The sequence below is a fragment of the Lissotriton helveticus genome, chromosome 4_1 (genome assembly GCF_964261635.1).
Source record: "Lissotriton helveticus chromosome 4_1, aLisHel1.1, whole genome shotgun sequence".
Taxonomy (NCBI): Eukaryota; Metazoa; Chordata; class Amphibia; order Caudata; family Salamandridae; genus Lissotriton; species Lissotriton helveticus.
The window spans coordinates 1,617,649,430-1,617,668,360 of record NC_136063.1 but is presented as its reverse complement, the minus strand read 5'-3'; the positions used below and the strand labels follow the sequence as shown (position 1 = coordinate 1,617,668,360).

The following is an 18,931-nucleotide window of genomic DNA, read 5'->3' as shown; positions in this document are numbered from 1 at the left end:
ACCCAGCCGCAGGCCCCTCTCTTCCACAGACCCCCTGTCTGTCTGTCTGTCTGTCCCACTCCAGCCCCAGACTAGCAGGCCGCCCCCGCAGCAATGCCCCTTTAAACTGCTGAACTCTGTACACATGCTCCCTGGGGGCCCCCAGCCGGCAGGGCGGGGGCAGAGCGACACATGTGGGCAACACACCCCCCTCTGCCCAACACAGGGCCCATTGACCGCAGCGCAGGCGGCAGGGTTAAAAATACCCGGGGTGGACAATGGCTGGACAGCTGCGACCCCCCCAGAGCCGGCCTGTCCCTGGGAAAGCGAGAGCCAGGACCTCCCCTCCCCCTCAAGGAAAGGGAAGGTGGTGCCAGCAGCAGCGCCCCAGGGCACAGCATCGGCCGTCCAGGCCCGGGGGTCCTCTCACTGACACTTGCATTGGACGGACGAAGACTACAACTCCCACAATGCAGCGCGAATGCAAGCCTGGGGACAGGGCGTCGGCTGGCATGGACCCCTAGGGTGGCGCGGTCCGCGTCCTCACCAGAAAGGTCTCCCCTGACAGAGAATCTCAGCCCTGGCAGCCATGCATTGCACGTGGCTCTTTGGGGCTGTCTTCAACCTTCATCCTACGGGTACCCGGGTTCAGGGCATCGGAATGGGTTTCTCTGTAGCCCTGATCACATGTGGCATACGGAATCCACTCGGATCGTCCACATACGGAGATAATATATACACGTCACCAGTGCTTAATTTGCAAATAAGATATGTGTCAGGGCTCTGGTCAGGAGGCCACTGCTGCTTGCATGACACTGTGCCCCTGTCAGTGCTGCCAAAGATAGTAACAACGCAAAAAGACTGCGGAGATGCAAGGTGCAATCTGTGGATACGCGGAGAGGAGGCCAGAAAGACGCAGGAATTGGAGCAGGGGATTAATGAGAAGGCTAGAAGGTCGGGGTGGATGGGTAAAGTCCGCGCTATATACAAATGCATAAATAAATAAACGCTGCAAAAAGTACACCACGCAATGCTAAACAGTCAGCACACCATCGCTCATTATTCTTACAGACTGTCACGCAGAGGCAGAAAAAAGACACCCCGTAGCAACTTAAAACAAGAACTACAGTGTGGACGAGCATGTATGAGTCATCTTCTGTGAGCCTCGCCTGCTGCCTCTCGTCATTTAACATTGAACGCGCTCACCGCTGTGAACGCGTTCGCATCATCTGGCTTGCATTACACGGGCACTCTGACAGCTCGTAATTAAGATTAATCACTCTGCCATGCTCGCTCTCGCACACAAAATGCCACATCGGGCACGCGTACATTACTTACAGCCTATCACTTCAAGGCTACTACATACACAGCACAGGGAAGACGAATCACTGACCAGATGCCAGAAAACGCTAAGGAATGTCTGGAATTTCTCTCTCCAAGGCCCTCTTCTTCTTTTTTTTCTCCTTTAACATTAGTTCTCAAACTCCTCCCAGTTTCACTGGGATGGAGTCCGAGCCCTAAAAAGGGGAGCAGGTCCTTGGAGTTCCAAGTGCGTTATGACTTGTAGGTTACAAACTACCACATTTTTAAACAGACAAACTCCTTGAGTTGTTTTACATTGAATAAAGTGACTAGAGCAAGATAACAGATTTATCATTGAATACAGTGTCAGTGCAAGAATTCTACATCCAGGGGCGTCACCAAGATACCAAATGATTAAAAATTAACATCAGCAATAGACATTTAAAAATAATGCAAAGTCAATAATTGCTAAAAGACAATACAATTCAATTATTTTGTCAAAACAGCAGACTCCTTCTGTTAGCTAGAATACATTTCAGAAAACTAGCGATAGCATGACAAACATTACAATCATTTAGTGGCAATAAGTAGACGAGACACAAGCTTTACACTTAGAGAATTTGTGTCTGCGGAATAGCGATATTAAAAACTTCCTAGTAAACGGCAGATAAAATTGACAGAAAAAGACAAAGTTTAAAATAGTATGACTAGATTGCTCATCACATGGACAAATAGCAACAGTGTCAGAAGAGTATTGGCCTAAAGTAAAACATACCATCCAGCTAAAAGAGCCCAGCCTAAATCTTGCCAGCAGATTTATTTCATAAACGTTGGTCACGTATAACAAATACGGAGCAATTGTCGGAGTCGCTTGAATAAGGCAATGATCTCTAACTGAGAGTTTGGTCACTTCCGTTAATTCCCTGGAGATTTGTTTGTGCTTGCAAAAATATCCCGGGCCCACTTTCTATTCTTTTTTTCGAATGACTCTGGGTGCTCAAACAATGGGGCACAGCCAAGTGCCAAAAAACAGTTTTTAATATATTGAAGCCATGAAATGGTCAAACCACAGGCGCAAGTTGAACAATTTCTACTAAAAGCCAGGTTAATATCGGCTTCTGGGTTGGACCAGATTGAGCACCAAAGAGCCAAGGGGGCAGCATTAATGGTGTCTTGGACATTCTCCATGGCTAGCTCCAGATGAAGGAAGAAATGCAGAGATGAGGGAGGGACGCCTAATAACCGGCGGCAGAATCTATTCTCCTCTATCTTCATTGCATGAGCATCCCTGCAACCCCAGATACCCATACCATATGTTAAGATCGGCAGGTATTTCCTGTTGTATATCTCTAGTACAGGAGCAATGGGCTTTTTACCGGTAGACATGGCAAGTGAGAAAGTTGTGCCTACAGCTTGAGTATATCGCGTTATTCTGTTTCATGTGAGCCACGAACAACCTTCATCAAACTCTAGGGGTTTGCCCTCAATGTTTACGGTACAGGTTTTGGTATTTTTTGGGCCACATATCATTGTGAATGCTTTCTTAAAATTTGGCTCCAGGCCCAGGTCTTTCAAGAAGCTCACATAACTGCCGAAAAGTTTTTTACGGCCGTTGGAGGTCCTTGCCAGAAGAACTGCATCGTCTGCATATAGCAGTGAGGGCACGGCCTTCTTCTCCACAAAAGGAACATCTGCCCCAACAGAAACCAATGTTTTCTCTAGGTCGTTCGTATAGAGAAGAAAGAGGATTGGGGCAAGGACACAGCCTTGGTGCACCCCACGCTTAATGCTGAACGGCTCTGTCAGGGCCGGACTGGCCACAGCGGGCACCAGGCAATCCCCCGGTGCGCCGCACGGGTGGGGGACGGTTTTGGGCCCCTGGGGGCCATTTTTGTTACAGGGCCGTTTTTGCAGCTTAGCTGCAAAATCGGCCCTGTACCAAAATCGGCCGAAAAACCGGCCCCGGCAAAGAGCTCGGCAGCACCTCCAAATCCCCCCTCCCGAGTGGGAAATGGGGGGCCGGCCGAGCACTTTGCCAGGGCCGGTTGTTGTTGCCAGTCCGGCCCTGGACTCGGTGCATTCGCCAGCACTCCCAAACCTGACTGAGGCGGTAAGGTCATGGTGGAGGTGCCTTAAGAAAGTAACCAGCCCCACATCAACACCCGTGCTTTCTAAGGTAGCCCACAGCTTTGAGCAGGAGACGTAGTCAAAGGCGCTTGACAGGCCCATAAAAACCAAATGAGTGGAAACACCCATGACGTATTTATATTTTGCCACAATAAGGTGGAGATAAAGGCACTGTTCAATTGTCCTAAGCCCCTTTCTGTACCCATACTGGCTTGGAGCAAGTATACTGTTAGCATTAGTCCAGTCCAGTAGGCGGTCCAGAACGACTGTCACAATGATTTTTACAGAAGAATCCAGAAGGGATATTGGGTGGTAGCATTTAACATCATGCATGTTCCCTTTTTTTAAAACAGGGACAATTATAGATGAACGCACAACCTTGGCACCCCCTGGCTACACACAGAGTTGAAAACTGAAGTGAGGACTGGGGTCCAGAACACTGGGCCTTCCCTGAATATGTCAAGCAGAATGTCATCCGGACCCAGAGCCTTCTTACATCTTCTTTCTACAATTGCTTTGTAAACCTCCTCCTCATTAAAAACAAGTTTTGAGCACATTTGGGTCGTCGGTATTGGGACATTGGTATCCATGCAGTTGGTGGAATACAGCCCAACAAAGTGCGCCAACCATACCTCAGCCAAAATATGGGCAGTTACTTTATCTGATGGTAATACAGGGGTTAAAACAGACCACACTGCTTTCCAAAAAGCTAGTGGGTCGTTAGATTGGCAGGCACCCCATTTCTCCTCCTTCATGGCCGGCTTCCTTCTTTTAATAGCTTGCTGATATGTCTTTCTACTATCCCGGACCGCACTCTGGTCTCTGGGGATACCCAATACCTTGAAGTGCATCCTCTTAAGTACTGGCAGCCAATGAAGGCTTGCTAGGGCAGTTGTGGTGGATTGACGCTTGGGAATCTTCAATAGTATCCACGCTGTGGCGTTCTGAATGACTTGAAGTCTTTTCAAAACAGACTTTGGGCTGCCTGGATACATAGAATTCTCATAATCAAGTCTGGAGATGACTAAGCCTTGTATTATTAGTCTATGTGATGTCTCTGGTAGCCATCTAACCAATTTCTCAAGGGCTCTTAACCCCTTTAGTGCTAAGGCAATATTCTTCTTATTCACTAATTTCCATTGAAATGAATGGGCAGTGCATGACGAGTTACCCTTGTCATTAGCATCTGCCAAAACAGGTGGATGCTCATTTTTTGGCTTGTGTGTCAATTGTCAATTTATAATCAATCCAAAAGCCAAGGCTTTTGACTTCTGATTTTGGAGGAGCGTGTACTCCGAAGGAGGAAGGCCAGTTAAGTTTCAACCACCTCGAATGTTTTTTTCTCTCCACCAGCACTTCAGTTTTATCGCTGTTATTCTTAAGGTTGCTTGTAGCCATACGCACTATACCATGATTACAGCAAGCGTTAAGTGGAGTGGAGGTATTTTTTGCACACACCCAGAGCCACATATTCCAAGACCTCCCAACAATGGTCCGAATTGGACACTGCCAGATGGGAGCAAGCATTATTCAAATCAGCCCAAGACTAACTAGAGATGCAGAGGTCTGGAAATCATATGCAGGACTAGAAAACTGTGTTGCAAAGAACTTGGATGACACAATTCGATTAAAAACAAGCAAAAATAATGCCACCTCAGGGGGATGGGGGACCCTTGGTTCCCACAGGAGTTAAGACATCTAAAAAAAGGATGTAAAAATTATGAAAGGAATTGTAGAGTTACAGACCTACAAAGCATCTCTGAAAATGTGTCATTGCGCCATTCAGAGAGCCCACATGAATGATCTTGCAGAGAGGATCAAGCAATCCCTTAACTCATCAAAAGAGATTTCTAATATAGTAAATTTCTTTCTAAACCCTGACACTTCAGAAACCAGGCCCACCGTTTCAATAGAACAGTGTGAATCTCTTGCGAACCACTTTTTTGGGGGGGGAAGTAAGGGACATTTATGATGCTCTTTCAGGCTAAACAGACTATATGGATAATATAGACAGCAGATCAAGAACCAATAACAGTAAATCAGTACTCACTACTTAGCCACAACTGTCCAAAGAGGAGGTTATGCCTGTGGCAACTTCAGTGAAGTCATGCTCACCGCTTGACCCTGCTCCAATTGATATTCTATTGAGGGGGGCAATGTGATGCTCTCCTCACTGACTGATCTGTATAATCTTTCCTTGTAGAACTGGAGAATTCCGGAGGAATGGAAATATGCCATCATCCGTCCACTACTAAAGAAGCCGAACATAGATCCTGAGTTGAAGGGAAACTATATACCCATCTCCATACAGCCTGGACTCAGTAAAAGTCTAGAGAAAATAATCAATAGGTACACTGCAGATCACCTGGAAACCAAAAGCATTCTTCATCCTACCCAGACAGATTTCTGTGCAGGCTGCAGCACAGAGACAGCTCTTTTAAGGGCCACAGAGGATCTCAAAATGATCATGGACTAATGTGAATCAGTGGCACTGATCCTCCTGGACCTAAGTGCCGCCTTTGATACGGTTTCCTATTCCATTCGTCTTCATCTACTGGAAGAAGTAGACATTACAGGAAAGGCCCTAAGGTGGCTTGCTTCATTCCTGGATAAATGTAGCTTTCAAGTTAGCAAGGGCCTTTCCTTTTATCCAACCATCAGGTGATTTGTGGAGTTCCACACAGCTCGTCCCAGAACTCTACGCTTTTTAACATTTATATTCAACCCCTATCACATATCATCTGCTCATTTGGCTCTATGCTGGATTTCCTACACAAATGATACCCAGCTGATTGTCATTCTGTTACCAGATATAGACTCCACTTCACTAAGACACAATCGTTTCCTAGAGAAGGTTTCTGAGTGGATCGCGGCCAGTTGCTTGAAGTTGAATGGCAAAAAAAAGAGGCCCTGGTTCTAGGTAACAATCCAATGCTTTGGGATTACATCATCTGGCCACCTTCCCTGGGAGAATGTCCATACCCCAAATCGGAAGTAAAGAGCATAGGGATGGTCTTAGACAAACAGATGACCATGGACTCCCAATCAAGAAAGGTGGCTGGCAGCTGTTTTGGCCTCCTGAGAGGCCTGCGAAAGGTTCTGAAATGTCTCCCAGTGGAGTCAAATAGAATCGTGATTCAAGGTCTGATCCTTTCTCGCCTTGATTATGGTAACTATCTTTACTTAGGCAGCCCAATGTCAGTGACAAAAAAACTCTAAATCATTCTGGTATTCTTAAAACACAGTCAGCATTTGTTGTGCTCAAAACTATTCACTGGCTGCCCATAAGTTTAGGAGGATATATTTATGGCACTATGCATCTTACATCGAGCAAAGCCCAACACAGGTCCATTTGTTCTTCAGCGCTTGGCCACCTCTTACTGTGTCAATAGGAACCTGAGTTCAAACAACCTTGAGCTGCTTCTTGTCCCCATAACCAAGAGAGCTAGGAGTGGAGGTCGGTCTTTTACCTATTTCACACCCAAGTTTTGGAACACTATGCCTACAAGCCTTAAAATGGAAGACAATTTCATGAGTTTCAGAAAAAAACTAAAAGCCTATATTTTTTCCTAACCCTTCTTTTAGTCATTTTAACTTACTCACTCCAACCAGTCTGATAGCGCTGGGAAGCCCGATGTTCGGATAGACATGTGCTGTATAAAACTGGTGAATAGAATAGAATAGAAAGGGCTCAGCAAGCATGCCCTCATATTAAGCAGTGGACTACTGTCCTTGCCCTGAGTACCTCACATAAATCAGTAGTGGCAGCGTACCATGTTTTGTGAGTTTATAGTGTGAACAGACCTTTTTCCCTGTCTGTTAGAGCACGGTGAACTGACCCTTCTTGTGTAAAAATATGCTCTTATGTGATACCTAGAACCTTGCAATGGTATTCTGTGTGTGCTTCTATGTGCAATGTGTATGGAGCATATTTATGGTAGTAGCACTCTGTATGTTGAATGAGTCTGTAAACAGAGGCTTATGGGCCATTTTTGGAAGATCCTGATTTAGCATGGCAAGGATGGAGGGTGAGGGTACCTTTCCCAGACAGTTGAAGTGTATTGACTGTATTCCTGTAGCTGGTGGGTGGAGACCCAGACGCTGAAGTGAAGAAGGTAGAGATAGGGGCTAACTTTAGAAATTCTGTTGTTAGCAAAGGTCTGCAGATCTGTTCTTTCTGAGCAACGCTATTTAATGGAAGGTACATGGGGAGCCTCTAACCTGCACCTTCTGCTATTCAAGGTGAGGTAGTTTCTAGGCAGGGTTGGCTTTTTTTTCTGTTTCTGTTTATTGCTTTAGGAAGTTGATGGCAGACCATTGCTAAGAACACACACTGCATCGTGGCCATGTTTTTGATACTCCTGCTTGGGGTATGCCTCCATGATATCTGCTGTGACAACCATGACTCTGTACACAGGCTGTGTCTAAACAGCAGTTTGGGAACAGAATCAAACCAGTTCTGAACTCTTAGTGGACCCACATCCCCTGCCTGGAAAATGTGTCTAAAAGCGGGATTCAAACCACCCCACTTTGTTCCAGCTGCAAGCCTTTCATGACCAAGGGAACGGGAGCTCCTTAGAGTACTCAGAGAACTGCTGTATGAATGCACAGGTGTCTACATGACATCCAGCATCCCAGACGTGAGGTGAAATCATGGGAAGCCTGCATATTGCTGAAGAAGCTCAATATCTACCTAATCACCCTGAAGCCTGCCTGCTCAGAGAGTGAAAAAAAGAGTCTGGCCTTGCATGGGAGCAGGTGACCAGGAGAAGAAGCCAGGTGTGTTCCCAGGTGTGGGGCACCCAAAAGTAGGTGACTACTACTAGGTAATGAAGCCAGTCCTGACCCAAAGCCTGCGGGTCCCATGGTCTACCACTGCAGCTTCTACCGTGAGCTGTGTAAAAAATAAAGTATGCACCAAGTTGCCATTGTGCGGCTTGACGTTCCGGCCATCAAACCTGATAGCCTTGCGCTGCAGCTGCTACCAGAAGTGCTCATCCAAGAGGAGCTGCAGCATTGGTCTCCAACATTGCAGCTACCAAAGATGAGTGTCTGCTCATATCAGCTTTCAGGATACCCCCAGGTTTCAGTCTGGACTGAAGGCGGTGGCTAGTTGGCTGACAGGTAACTGCCTTCAGCTCAATGCCACAAAAACAGAGGTCATGGTTGTCGGGAAGGGAGTGGAGCTTTGGGGCGATCAGTGGTGGCCTTCGGAGCTGGGCCCCACTCCGACCCCGGTGTCGGAGGTGAAGAACCTAGGGGTCTGGTTAGACGCTGGTCTCACATTTATAGGGCACACCAAAAAAATCGCAGCCTGCTGCTTTGGACTACTAAGAGGTTTACGGCCTGTGCTTAGGTTCTTTGATGCCCCTACAAGACAGCTTGTAGTCCAGGCAACTATCATCTCTCGTCTGGACTACGTTAGCTCTTTGTTGGTTGGGGCTAACCAGGCTGAGCTAACCCGCATGCAGCGGGTGCAGAACGCTGCGGCGAGAGCCATTGTTGGTTTGCCTAAGTTCTCTCCGGTGACCAACGTCCTCCGCTCTCTGCACTGGCTCCCGGTTAGGAAACGTATTTTGTTCAAGGTCCTTTGTTTGACCTTTAAAATTCTAAGAGGCATAGGCCCTGAGATTCTGGCCAAATCCATCTCCTTCTATGTCCCTACCCGTAATCTTCGGTCTCAAGGTCAGGCTCTTGCCGTTGTTCCTAGGTATAGGCTCAGCAGGATGGGAGGTCGCTCTTTCAGGGTGAAAGCAGCACTTGTTTGGAACTCCCTCCCAGTGGAAATCCGGTTGCTTGAGGACTTGTTGTCCTTCCGTAGAGCCATCAAGACTTTCTTGTTCTAGCTTCCCCTCCGTGGCACTATTTTCTGTTATGTTGTGTTGCTCCGTTGTCTTTTGCGCCGGGATGCCCCTTTGCTGGGGTCGCTGAGCGCATTATAAATTGTTATAACATAACATAACATAACATAACATCAGTACTGCAACTACCAAAAAATAGGGTCTGCCTGAACAAGCCCCAAGGGTTGCAACTGGCGGAGACAAATGCCTGCCTGTGTTGTCCCTTTTGGTGCGACCGCCAGCAAGCATGCCAAGTGCATTGTTCAGCGCCTTTGATCCTGAAGGGGGCTAGACTGCCATTCGTGGTCTCTTGCCCTTGCACCAAAGCTCCTGAGTGTGGAAACACGGATATCACCAGCCAGTGCGTGAGAATCGCCAGCATCACAAGAAGGGTAATGCAGAACTTTGTATGCATGAACTTAGAGATGCTGAATGAATGAGCAAACTGAAACAGTTGCTGCTAGCACTAACCTTTGCCAATATGGACTTGTTGGGCCAAAAGACAATGGAACTGATCAGCAGGCCAGTCTTTGGTGTAGTCACTGTACCTTGCCTAGGCATACCTCTACCCATATGTTTGCCTGAGACACACCAAAAAAAGGGGGTTTAAGCAGGCTCCATAGGGATATCTGCCTTCGTATCGGAACCCTCTGTGGAATGTGTAGTATTTAGTAACACTATATGATAAAAGTTGTTTCTTCTACTTGCAAGATTAGCACTGGACTAGACAATACTTTTTGTGTCTGTTTTTGACTGTTGAATTCTGAGCTCTTTGTCCCCCACATTCACCCCCGAGAAGCCTGTGACTACTTGCCCCACTACCCTGAGATTCAAATGCAGAAAGAGTTGAAATGTCCCCTATTTACAGAACTTTAGTTGAACTGACCCCAAGGCACAAGTGACAAATTACCTTAAACAGCACTGTTGGGGCCCAGTAGCATCTCTCTACCCTGTTCTTACCCTAACACTTTTGACCTCGAATGTGGTCTGACAGGATCCCTGGTGTTTGATTGTTCATAGCCACAGGGTTACAGCTCCTGATGTGTAAAAGTCAGCTCAGACTTTCAGCCTTCATGACCAGTTGTTGGATAGTTTTATTTTTGTACAATTATGGGAAAGTTTATGACTTCACTGTTTTCTACACTGCCATTATTCCAGATCTTCACTCTGCCACTGTAGATATAGCGTACATGCCAATTCCCCACCGCCATGATCTATAGAAGGTAGATATGTCTCCCACGGGAAGGATGCAATATTCAGTTTAGGGAATGATTTCCTCACTTCTCTTCCTTTCTAAACGGCCAGCTCATATACTGGTGGTTCTCGTTACTTAATCAAACTTGAATAACCGTGCATTTTGCTTGATGCGCTTTATTATTTCCCAAGAGCAGTGTCCGTCTCAGTGTTGGGTGTCATCTTAGTGCTAAAGGACAGGAAATGTGCCTGTGGTACTTGAAATATCAAGAAGGTAAAAAGATAAGCAGAATAAAGAGTTTCAAAGATTTTCCAATATGCCGATGGTTTTGGATGGTGTAAATGCAGAGGAATGTCCTTTCCATGCCTTCTATTAACCTCATCCCTGCTACACCGCTATGACCATCTCGGACCCTCTAAGACATCCAGTCATTCTAAGTGCCCTATGGCCAGATGTAGGTAATCCAAATTTACCGATTCTGGAGGCCCATAGGAATGAATGGGAATTACCGAATCGGTAAATACCGATTCGGTAAAAGGGGGAACACATTCAAGGGTGGCAGGGTGTCACTTTGACAGCCTGTTGCACCCCTGAATAGTGCATGGGTGCACACGTGGCACACATACATGCCCTAAGGGCATGTATGTCTGCCACATGGCCCTGTTATAAAATACAAAAAATTGCTTTTTTTAGGGTTTTCGATATTTACCACCAACTTGTAGTTGGTGGTAAATAACGAATCCTGAAATGGGAAAAGTACTCATTTAGTGCTCCCTACATTAAGGATTCGATAATTTACCGAATCAGTATTTTAAGAATTCGGTAATTTACCTATTCCTTATAATAATCGATTCAGTAAATTACAGAATCCTTAAATTTGGCCTCCTACATCTGAAAAGCCTAATATCGGTCGGTAACGGCCGAAATTCGGTAATTTCGGCCGTTACTGATCGGTATTAGGCTACCTACATCTGGCCCATGAGGACTCTAAGGGCTAGATGTAGGTAAATGTTATTTACCGATTCATAAATACCGAATATTACCGATTCGGTATTTATGAATCGGTAAATATGAAGGGGGGAGATGTAGGTATTTCCAGATGTTGAAATACCGAATCGTTAATATTCGGTATTTACCGATTCGGTAAATACCGAATCGGTATTTCCTATTGATTCCTATGGGCTGTGAAGCCCATAGGAATCAATGGGAAATACCGATTCGGTAATTACCGAATCGGTAAATACCGAATTCTGCAAGGGTGCAGGGGGTGTCACTTTGACACCCTCTTGCACCCCAAATACAGGCATGTGTGCCATGTGGCACACAGACATGCCCTAAGGGCATGTCTGTCTGTCACATGGCATAGGTGTGCATGCACACATGTGCATGCACACCTGGATTCGGTATTTTACCACCCAATTGAATTGGGTGGTAAAATACCGAATCTGAAAGGCCTTTGGGACTCTGAAGAGTCCCACCTACATTTGGAATTACCGAATCGGTAAAAATACAGATTCGGTATTTTACAGAATCGGTAAATTTACCAATTCTGTAAAATGAAGGCCCCTACATGCCAATTCTTAAATACCGGTCGGTAACGGCCGAAATCGGCCGTTACCGACCGGTATTTAGGCTCCTACATCTGGCCCTAAGTCTCTTGCTGCCTCCACTGCCTCAGAAGTCTTGGAGCTCTCTGTCTTTGCTGGCCTGTTTCGTCATCTTGTCTGCTACGGCAACTGCATTGACTCAGGTTTGATGAGCTTCTCTGGTGGTGGTGGTGGTGGTGGTGGTGCAAGCAGATATCCTGAGCTCTTATAAATAATAATTTTCTTCTGAAAACATCCATTTTAGATCCTCCTGATCTTGTTTGCTTCCAACATATTACTTGGCTGTGTTTTGTTTTTGTTACATTCATTATTAATGATATTGTCTGCTAGTTGCTATTGGTTAATTTTCTAATATATTTTCTATTTGCATGCATTTTGGAGGCCGAGTTCTAAACTGGTTTTCCTGCTATTTTAGGGAAGCCCCTGTTGTTATGAAATGGTTACCTCCAGATCCGGAACATGTCTTATGGCGCCCCAATTGTCGGCCCTGTCTCCTCCGCTTGTAACATTATGTGTAACTGTATTGGGGTCCGTGGAACCTTGTTTTAGCATCTCCTTCTCTTCAAAAGCAGACATCACAATACCTTTGCCATTCTCTTGGATCCATTAAAGGCTTTCCGTAACTAATTCCTGCTAAGGCCATATTATTCCTTGTTCCCTCACATTCCATATTTTCTATTGTACAGAGCTGGTTCTCAGCTCTATCAACCTTGTGATTCTCCTGTGAAATGGTATGTCCAGTTAAACTCTTTATGTGTGTTCTGGATTCTAATCTCAGTTTGAACATTTGAATCTATACCTTTTCCCTGTCTTGCTTTAAAAAAAAATGTACTCATTAAGTTTAAGGCCCCGATAACAAGCTGGGCAGAGTGGAATTCCCATGTAGAATTCCGCTCTGCCCAATCACGACTGGCCCGGTGTTCCTGCACCTTGTTCTCCTGGGTTTGGGAACACTAGATCCAATTTTACCTGCCAGAAATTTCACTCAGTAAAATCGTTTGAGGCTTGGACTGCAACTGCACCCATGCCTCTTGCACTGTTTTTACCCAACCCTCCTAAGGAAAGGGGGACATACATTTCTCTCCCCTCCCTTGGCACCCACCCCCCGACCATTTCCTCCCTCCCATAGCTCCTGTACCCTCTCAACCCTTCTCCTTCCAGGCCAATAAAGAATATTGGGCTGAATTCCACAAAGTAATTCTGTGCTCAAACAGTTATCCCCCATTTTTAGGGGTCTAATGCATAATTGTGCAATATCGGTGGGGTGTTTCCTCAGGATACCAGTAATTGCAAATGTGAAGTTTGCACCCCACTAGAACCTTGCAACTCGTAGTTGGTGACTAAATGCCTGATTCATGATATTAGAATTGGCCTGCTGAAGTATCAGTGATGGAGAACATACCTCCTCCACACTGGTGATAGCTTGTCTGCTGCAGTTCGTCACTGCTGGCTTGTTGGCTTCTGTTTTTCACCTGTTTTTCACCTGTAGTCCCTCTTGTCTGCCTGGTGAGGGCTACATGGGTAAAAAACAACTTGGGGAGCAATAAGAAATCCCACTTTATCAGCCCACAATGACTTTTGTCTTGTGACTCTGTCCTTATATCCTGCTTTTCTGACTAAAGCTCACAAAACCAACTTGTTTTTTGCTGCCCTCTACCAGACTGAATGTTGGTATAGTGGGAGTACTTTTCCATTGCCCACATTTGAAAGTTACGCCCCACACGAGGGATTTTTTTTATTTTTATTCTTTTTATTGAAAGTACAAAGAGACAGTAGTAGAAAAGTACTATGCATCTAACATCTGCAATTCACACATGATAAACATCAGTATTACAAAGCAAGAAAGTTTCATGGCTTGGACTTAAGAAGATAGTTCCTCGTCCTCTGCAGGTACCAAAGGTGCCTCACATATATCACCTCTGTAGGTATTCCAGCCGCCCCATATTGAGGACCACCTTTTTGGACATCCCCGTCCAGTGTATACAGTCTTTTCCCTAATCATACACCAATCAAAGTTTTGTTTCCATTTTGACAATGTAGGTGGCGTGTCAGACCCCCAGCTCCGTGCAATGTCCCTTTTTGCTGCTGCTAGACCTAAAGTCACCCAGGTTTTCTTGAAGGTGTTAAGGTCCGTAGGCTCCCAAATGTTAAGGAGGCAGCGCTTTGCCTCGGGGTGTATGTTTTTGTTCAGGATCGTCCCAAAGGTCCGATGTATCGCTTCCAAAACTGCTGGATATGGTTGTATTCCCATAGAATGTGCATAAACGTGCCTACCTGCCCACATCCTCTACGACATTCACTCCGGTCTCCCCTCCCCATAGGCAGCAATTGTGGGCCTGTGAGATAAGTCCTATGTAGGATCTTGAGTTGGACTAGTCGCAATCGGGCGGAGATGCCCACCTCCCGGGGGACGCCACTGCCTCCTGCCACTCATCGTCATCCATTTCAAGGCCGTCTGCCACCCAGTGTTCCCTAAGTTTCCCAAGGGGGTCAGGGGTATTGTGTAGCAGTTTCTTATATGTAAGGGAGACCGCTTTTTCAGGCAAGTAGCCATCCAGAAGTCTATCTTCCAGCGGGGAGGAGCCAGGGAGTGAAGTGCCCTTTGTTATGGCCGCATAGAGGGCATGGCGAATCTGTAAATAGCGGATGAATTCTGTGCCCGCCATTTCATATTGTTGCTGTAATGTTGAAAATTGTACTACCTCTCCCCTGGACCAAAGATCACCTATTAGTGATACACCAATTAGATCCCATTTATCAAAACCCTTGGAGTTTCGCAGCTGACCTAGTTGTTCCGAGTCCCACAGAGGGGTGGCAAGTGTTAGTCTACTACTCAAACCCATACTTTTCTGGATGTCGTACACAAGGGATTCTTGAATGGTACATCTCCAGTATCTGCTTTTAAAATACCCCTGATGAATGGTGCAAGTACATTAGGGATAATTCTCATAGTTTCCCTACAATGCTGGCATAATGACCTTGTGCTGATGTAATCACACCAAGAAATGACATGAAGCTATCACCTTCATTCAGCAGCTAAGCTGTACCAATTTTCTAAGGCATCACCGCTGCCTGATTGAGCACCATATCCTAAAGCTTTAATTTGGCCCACCATCGGGGTCTGCTGCGTTTCCCAACCATCTAAGTTGGATACAGGAAGGCAGACAGATCGTCAGCTAATTTTTTTGTTGAAGTCTAGTTACTGCCCTCATCTAAAATTGTTCCTAGATTTTTTGTCTCTTGTTCCACCTTTCCAGCTGCTGTACCGGCTCTTGTCCTTCAAGACTGGTCAGTGCAAATTACATTTTGGTGGATGTGTCTGGTTCATCATTAGCTCCCCAGAATTGTATCCTACATGCAGCTGAAAGCATGATATTAGTGGAATGATTTTAGTGGTGCAGAGGTTTACCATAATATTCCTTTTCTAGTTCTTCTCCGCATGATGCCTATTCAATGTCACAGTCTTTTCAACATTCCTTGTATAACCCATTGACTTTGGAGCTACAGATCTCTTGGGTTCTCAAAGCTACTCAGAAGTTAGTTGTCAAATTACTATTCCCTGGTTGTAATGCTCCAAGTAGTCATCTCACTCCTTTTCTACACAACCTCTACAGCATGTAAGTCCTGCTGCCCTTGATATTGTCTCACCCCCCAAACTCTTAATGCTTTTAAAACCCATACTGGACCTTTTTGCTTCTGTTATTTTATTCTTGGTTACATTTCTTTCTGTTTCATTTTGGTTGTGCATTTGTTTTTCTTCCATTTAAATTGTGATGTGCCTCACTACACTTGGGGCTTGGGTGTCCAATATCAAGTATTTTTGTTTGGGTGCAAATTTTTCTATCATACTCTGACTGATTTTACAAAAAATTTAACACTTTAAAAGAACACGGGTTCATATGATTCTTATGGATAAAGTCGGTCAATAAGTATAGATGTGTTATTGTCTTTGCTGCATTGCTTTGAACTCATGTGGTCTCAGAGTAATAACCAAAAGTTTCTCTACCCTCTCCATTGCAGCTACGCTTGAATGGTGAGAAATTGGATCAGCTGCTTTCTGAAACGGCTGTACAGTTCAGAGCCATTGAGCGGCGCCTTCTCACCCGCTTCAAAGACAAGACTCCTGCCCCGCTCCAGAACCTGGATACCTTGTTAGATGCAACCTACAGACAGGTCAGCAGTGGTTCGCTTCCTACCTGTCGAATTGTTATCTAATACTCCAACTAAAGTCTGTGGGGGATCCAGGTGATGGTGTTGGAATTTGGGGTGCTGAGTAATTTTCTCTACAACAGAATTGGTGTACGAATTTTATCAGCTAAATGGAGCCATGGTCCCAACCAGGTGGAGTTGGAGTAGTACTTTCTACATTGCAGTAACATATAATATCCGGTATAGATCTCGTAGCTCGTTTATAGCAGGTAAAATAACTAACTTTTGAAAGTTTCCTCCATGTTAATTTAGACTTAAATCGTCGAACCCTGTACATTGAGTGTGAATGGGCACTAAGTATTTGACATTTATCTGTTGCTTTGCTAAGTAGATGTTGTTTTCCCTCAGTTAAATTAAAACAAATATATTTAAGCAGTATGTAAAGAGGTACAGTAATGCAAAAGACTGACCGTGCCTTTGATTGGTGATAATGGAATAAAGGTCTCTCACATTTTAATAAGGTTAGAACACTCAGTGATATTCCCGAAACATTTCACCCACCAACGCCTGCCACGAAGCGGGTATAATAATGCTCACAATTGTCATTGAAAAACATTGCAGTTTGTAAATCCAAATCCAAGAACTCATGAACACACATGTGGAAGCTGGAGATTACCTCCGGAAACATTTTTCTTCTGGGTGTGGGGGGGGGGGGGGGGGGGGGGGGAGATCCTAGACAGATGCGCTAGATTATTTCTTTATCAAAATGAATCATTAACAAAGTATATCTGTTCATTTATTTTAATTATACACAACATAAGCTCGAAGAACAAATAATATGTAGTACAAAATACATAGAAAATGTAAAACATAATAGAGCAAAATTTAAACATTCACCACTGTACGACATCGTATGCTCTCTTAAAATCACATTCAGTAAATACCAGAAAACAGTCCATTGGTTAGCCCTCCCACTTTTCTTGCCCAGTGCCATTTTCTGGTCGCAGTAACCCTGTCAGGAAGCAAACTCGTGTCTACTTCATACATTGGTATGTATTACAAGACAGGCACTTTTCTCCACATTGTCCTCACCGCGTTAGATCACGCTCCCCCTTTCTAAATTCCACACCCTGATTATCTGCAATCGCCTTAAGCTTTACCTGGCACCATAAATTGCCCGATCATGGATGTATTATTATCTGTTAGAGAATATGGGTCGGTGGTCGTTCTAGTTATCTCTAGAGGTGACTATATAATCTGAATTTGTGAATATTATAACACTGTGCAAACTTACTGTTGTTGTGCATTTGGGGGAACGTAATTTCCGATGCATTATGTCACTCCTATATGAACGTTGTTGGAATTATTGATGTTGTTGTCACTGGAGCAAAAATATAAGACACCTATTTCTGTTTACATATATTCTGTGCCATAGGATAATCATGGTAAGTAGTAAGCCGCGAGTTTTCAATGAAAATCTCACCGCTGCATATACGGCCCTACTATTAAGACTCCATAGGCCAAGTTCATAGTGAATAGCTGAAAGAAGGGTACTTCTTCCTAGGTGTAAGGGCAAGTGCTAGAATCTGTCATGCAACCTATTGATCTACTCTCTGTAACTAATGAGGTTATTTACCGTGTTTCCTTCTGGACTTGCTCCATAGAATGCTTCTGGGGACCCCTTCACATGAAAGAGTCTCATAATGGGAACTAGTGAGGTTTTGTCGTGAATGCAATGTGATTTCAGTACTAGTTATGATTTATCCTTGCTCGTGTACATTGGCACTAAGTGAACACAACAAACATAAATATTATGATGTTTGTTTAAAGTGTATCATAACACAATGCGAGTCACTACTAAGCCGGCATTTTGACAGGAGCCATAAGTTGTAACTCTGATTTGGTCTTTATTGATGATACTATTTCTAGTAGCCCAGTTCTCCAGATATTGCAACAGTAGTTTATCATACATTTTACCTGCACTGTCTATGACATCATTCAACCTATCTGAAGCAGGATGGTCAAAAGGGACTCTTTATTGAAGGTATATCATGGTGCTACCCTTCTAGATCAAGCGAATCGACCCTGAGAGCAGGCACTCATTGAATAACATGGTAGACCACCATGTGATGTTTCGTTTCGTTTCATTAAGATTATATTTATGCATTTAAGGCCTACAGTGGTTAATCTGATGGTTAAAGAGGATCCAGCAGTGTTCGAGGAAAGTACCTGAAGGCCTTCGTTGTGAGGTTCAAGCTCTGTGTCAACTCGCCTTACACCACCTTCTCAGACATGCTGGTTTTGCGAACACCAATATCTTTCATGCCTAAAGTTGTGATGCCATCCAACTTCTGTCAGATCATCATCGTGCCTGCATTCTGAGCTCTGCCTCAACCCTCTAAGGGTGAGGAGAGACTCCATCCCTTGGACCCCAAGAGAGAGCTGAGTTTTTACATAGATCATACCAAAGAACACTGGGTGAACGATCAGCAGTTTGTTGGGTCTTCTAGAGCGAAAAAAGGCAAGGCTGTGCAGAAGAGAACTATCTTGAGCTGGATTGTGCTCTACGTTGAGATATATTACACAGGATATATTACACATTGGCTAAAAATCTGCTCCGGAAGACCTAAGTGCTATTCTGCTAGGACCAAAGCTCCTACCACTTCATTGGCATGTGGAGCCCCTGTCCTTGACATCTGCCAGGCGGTTACTGGTATAAGTTTATCCACAAC

General features: G+C 44.9%; 1 protein-coding gene across 5 annotated transcripts in view; it reads left to right on the top strand.

The window, feature by feature from the left end:
* The window catches only part of BBS9 (Bardet-Biedl syndrome 9), a 1,968,820-nt gene that overhangs the window by 1,055,156 nt on the left and 894,733 nt on the right, over positions 1-18,931 (top strand). For all 5 annotated transcript variants that reach the window (XM_078688232.1, XM_078688235.1, XM_078688233.1 and 2 more), the window contains one exon: positions 16,071-16,223. In XM_078688232.1, coding sequence (XP_078544358.1) covers positions 16,071-16,223 — 153 coding nt within the window. The remainder of the gene's footprint in view (positions 1-16,070; positions 16,224-18,931) is intronic.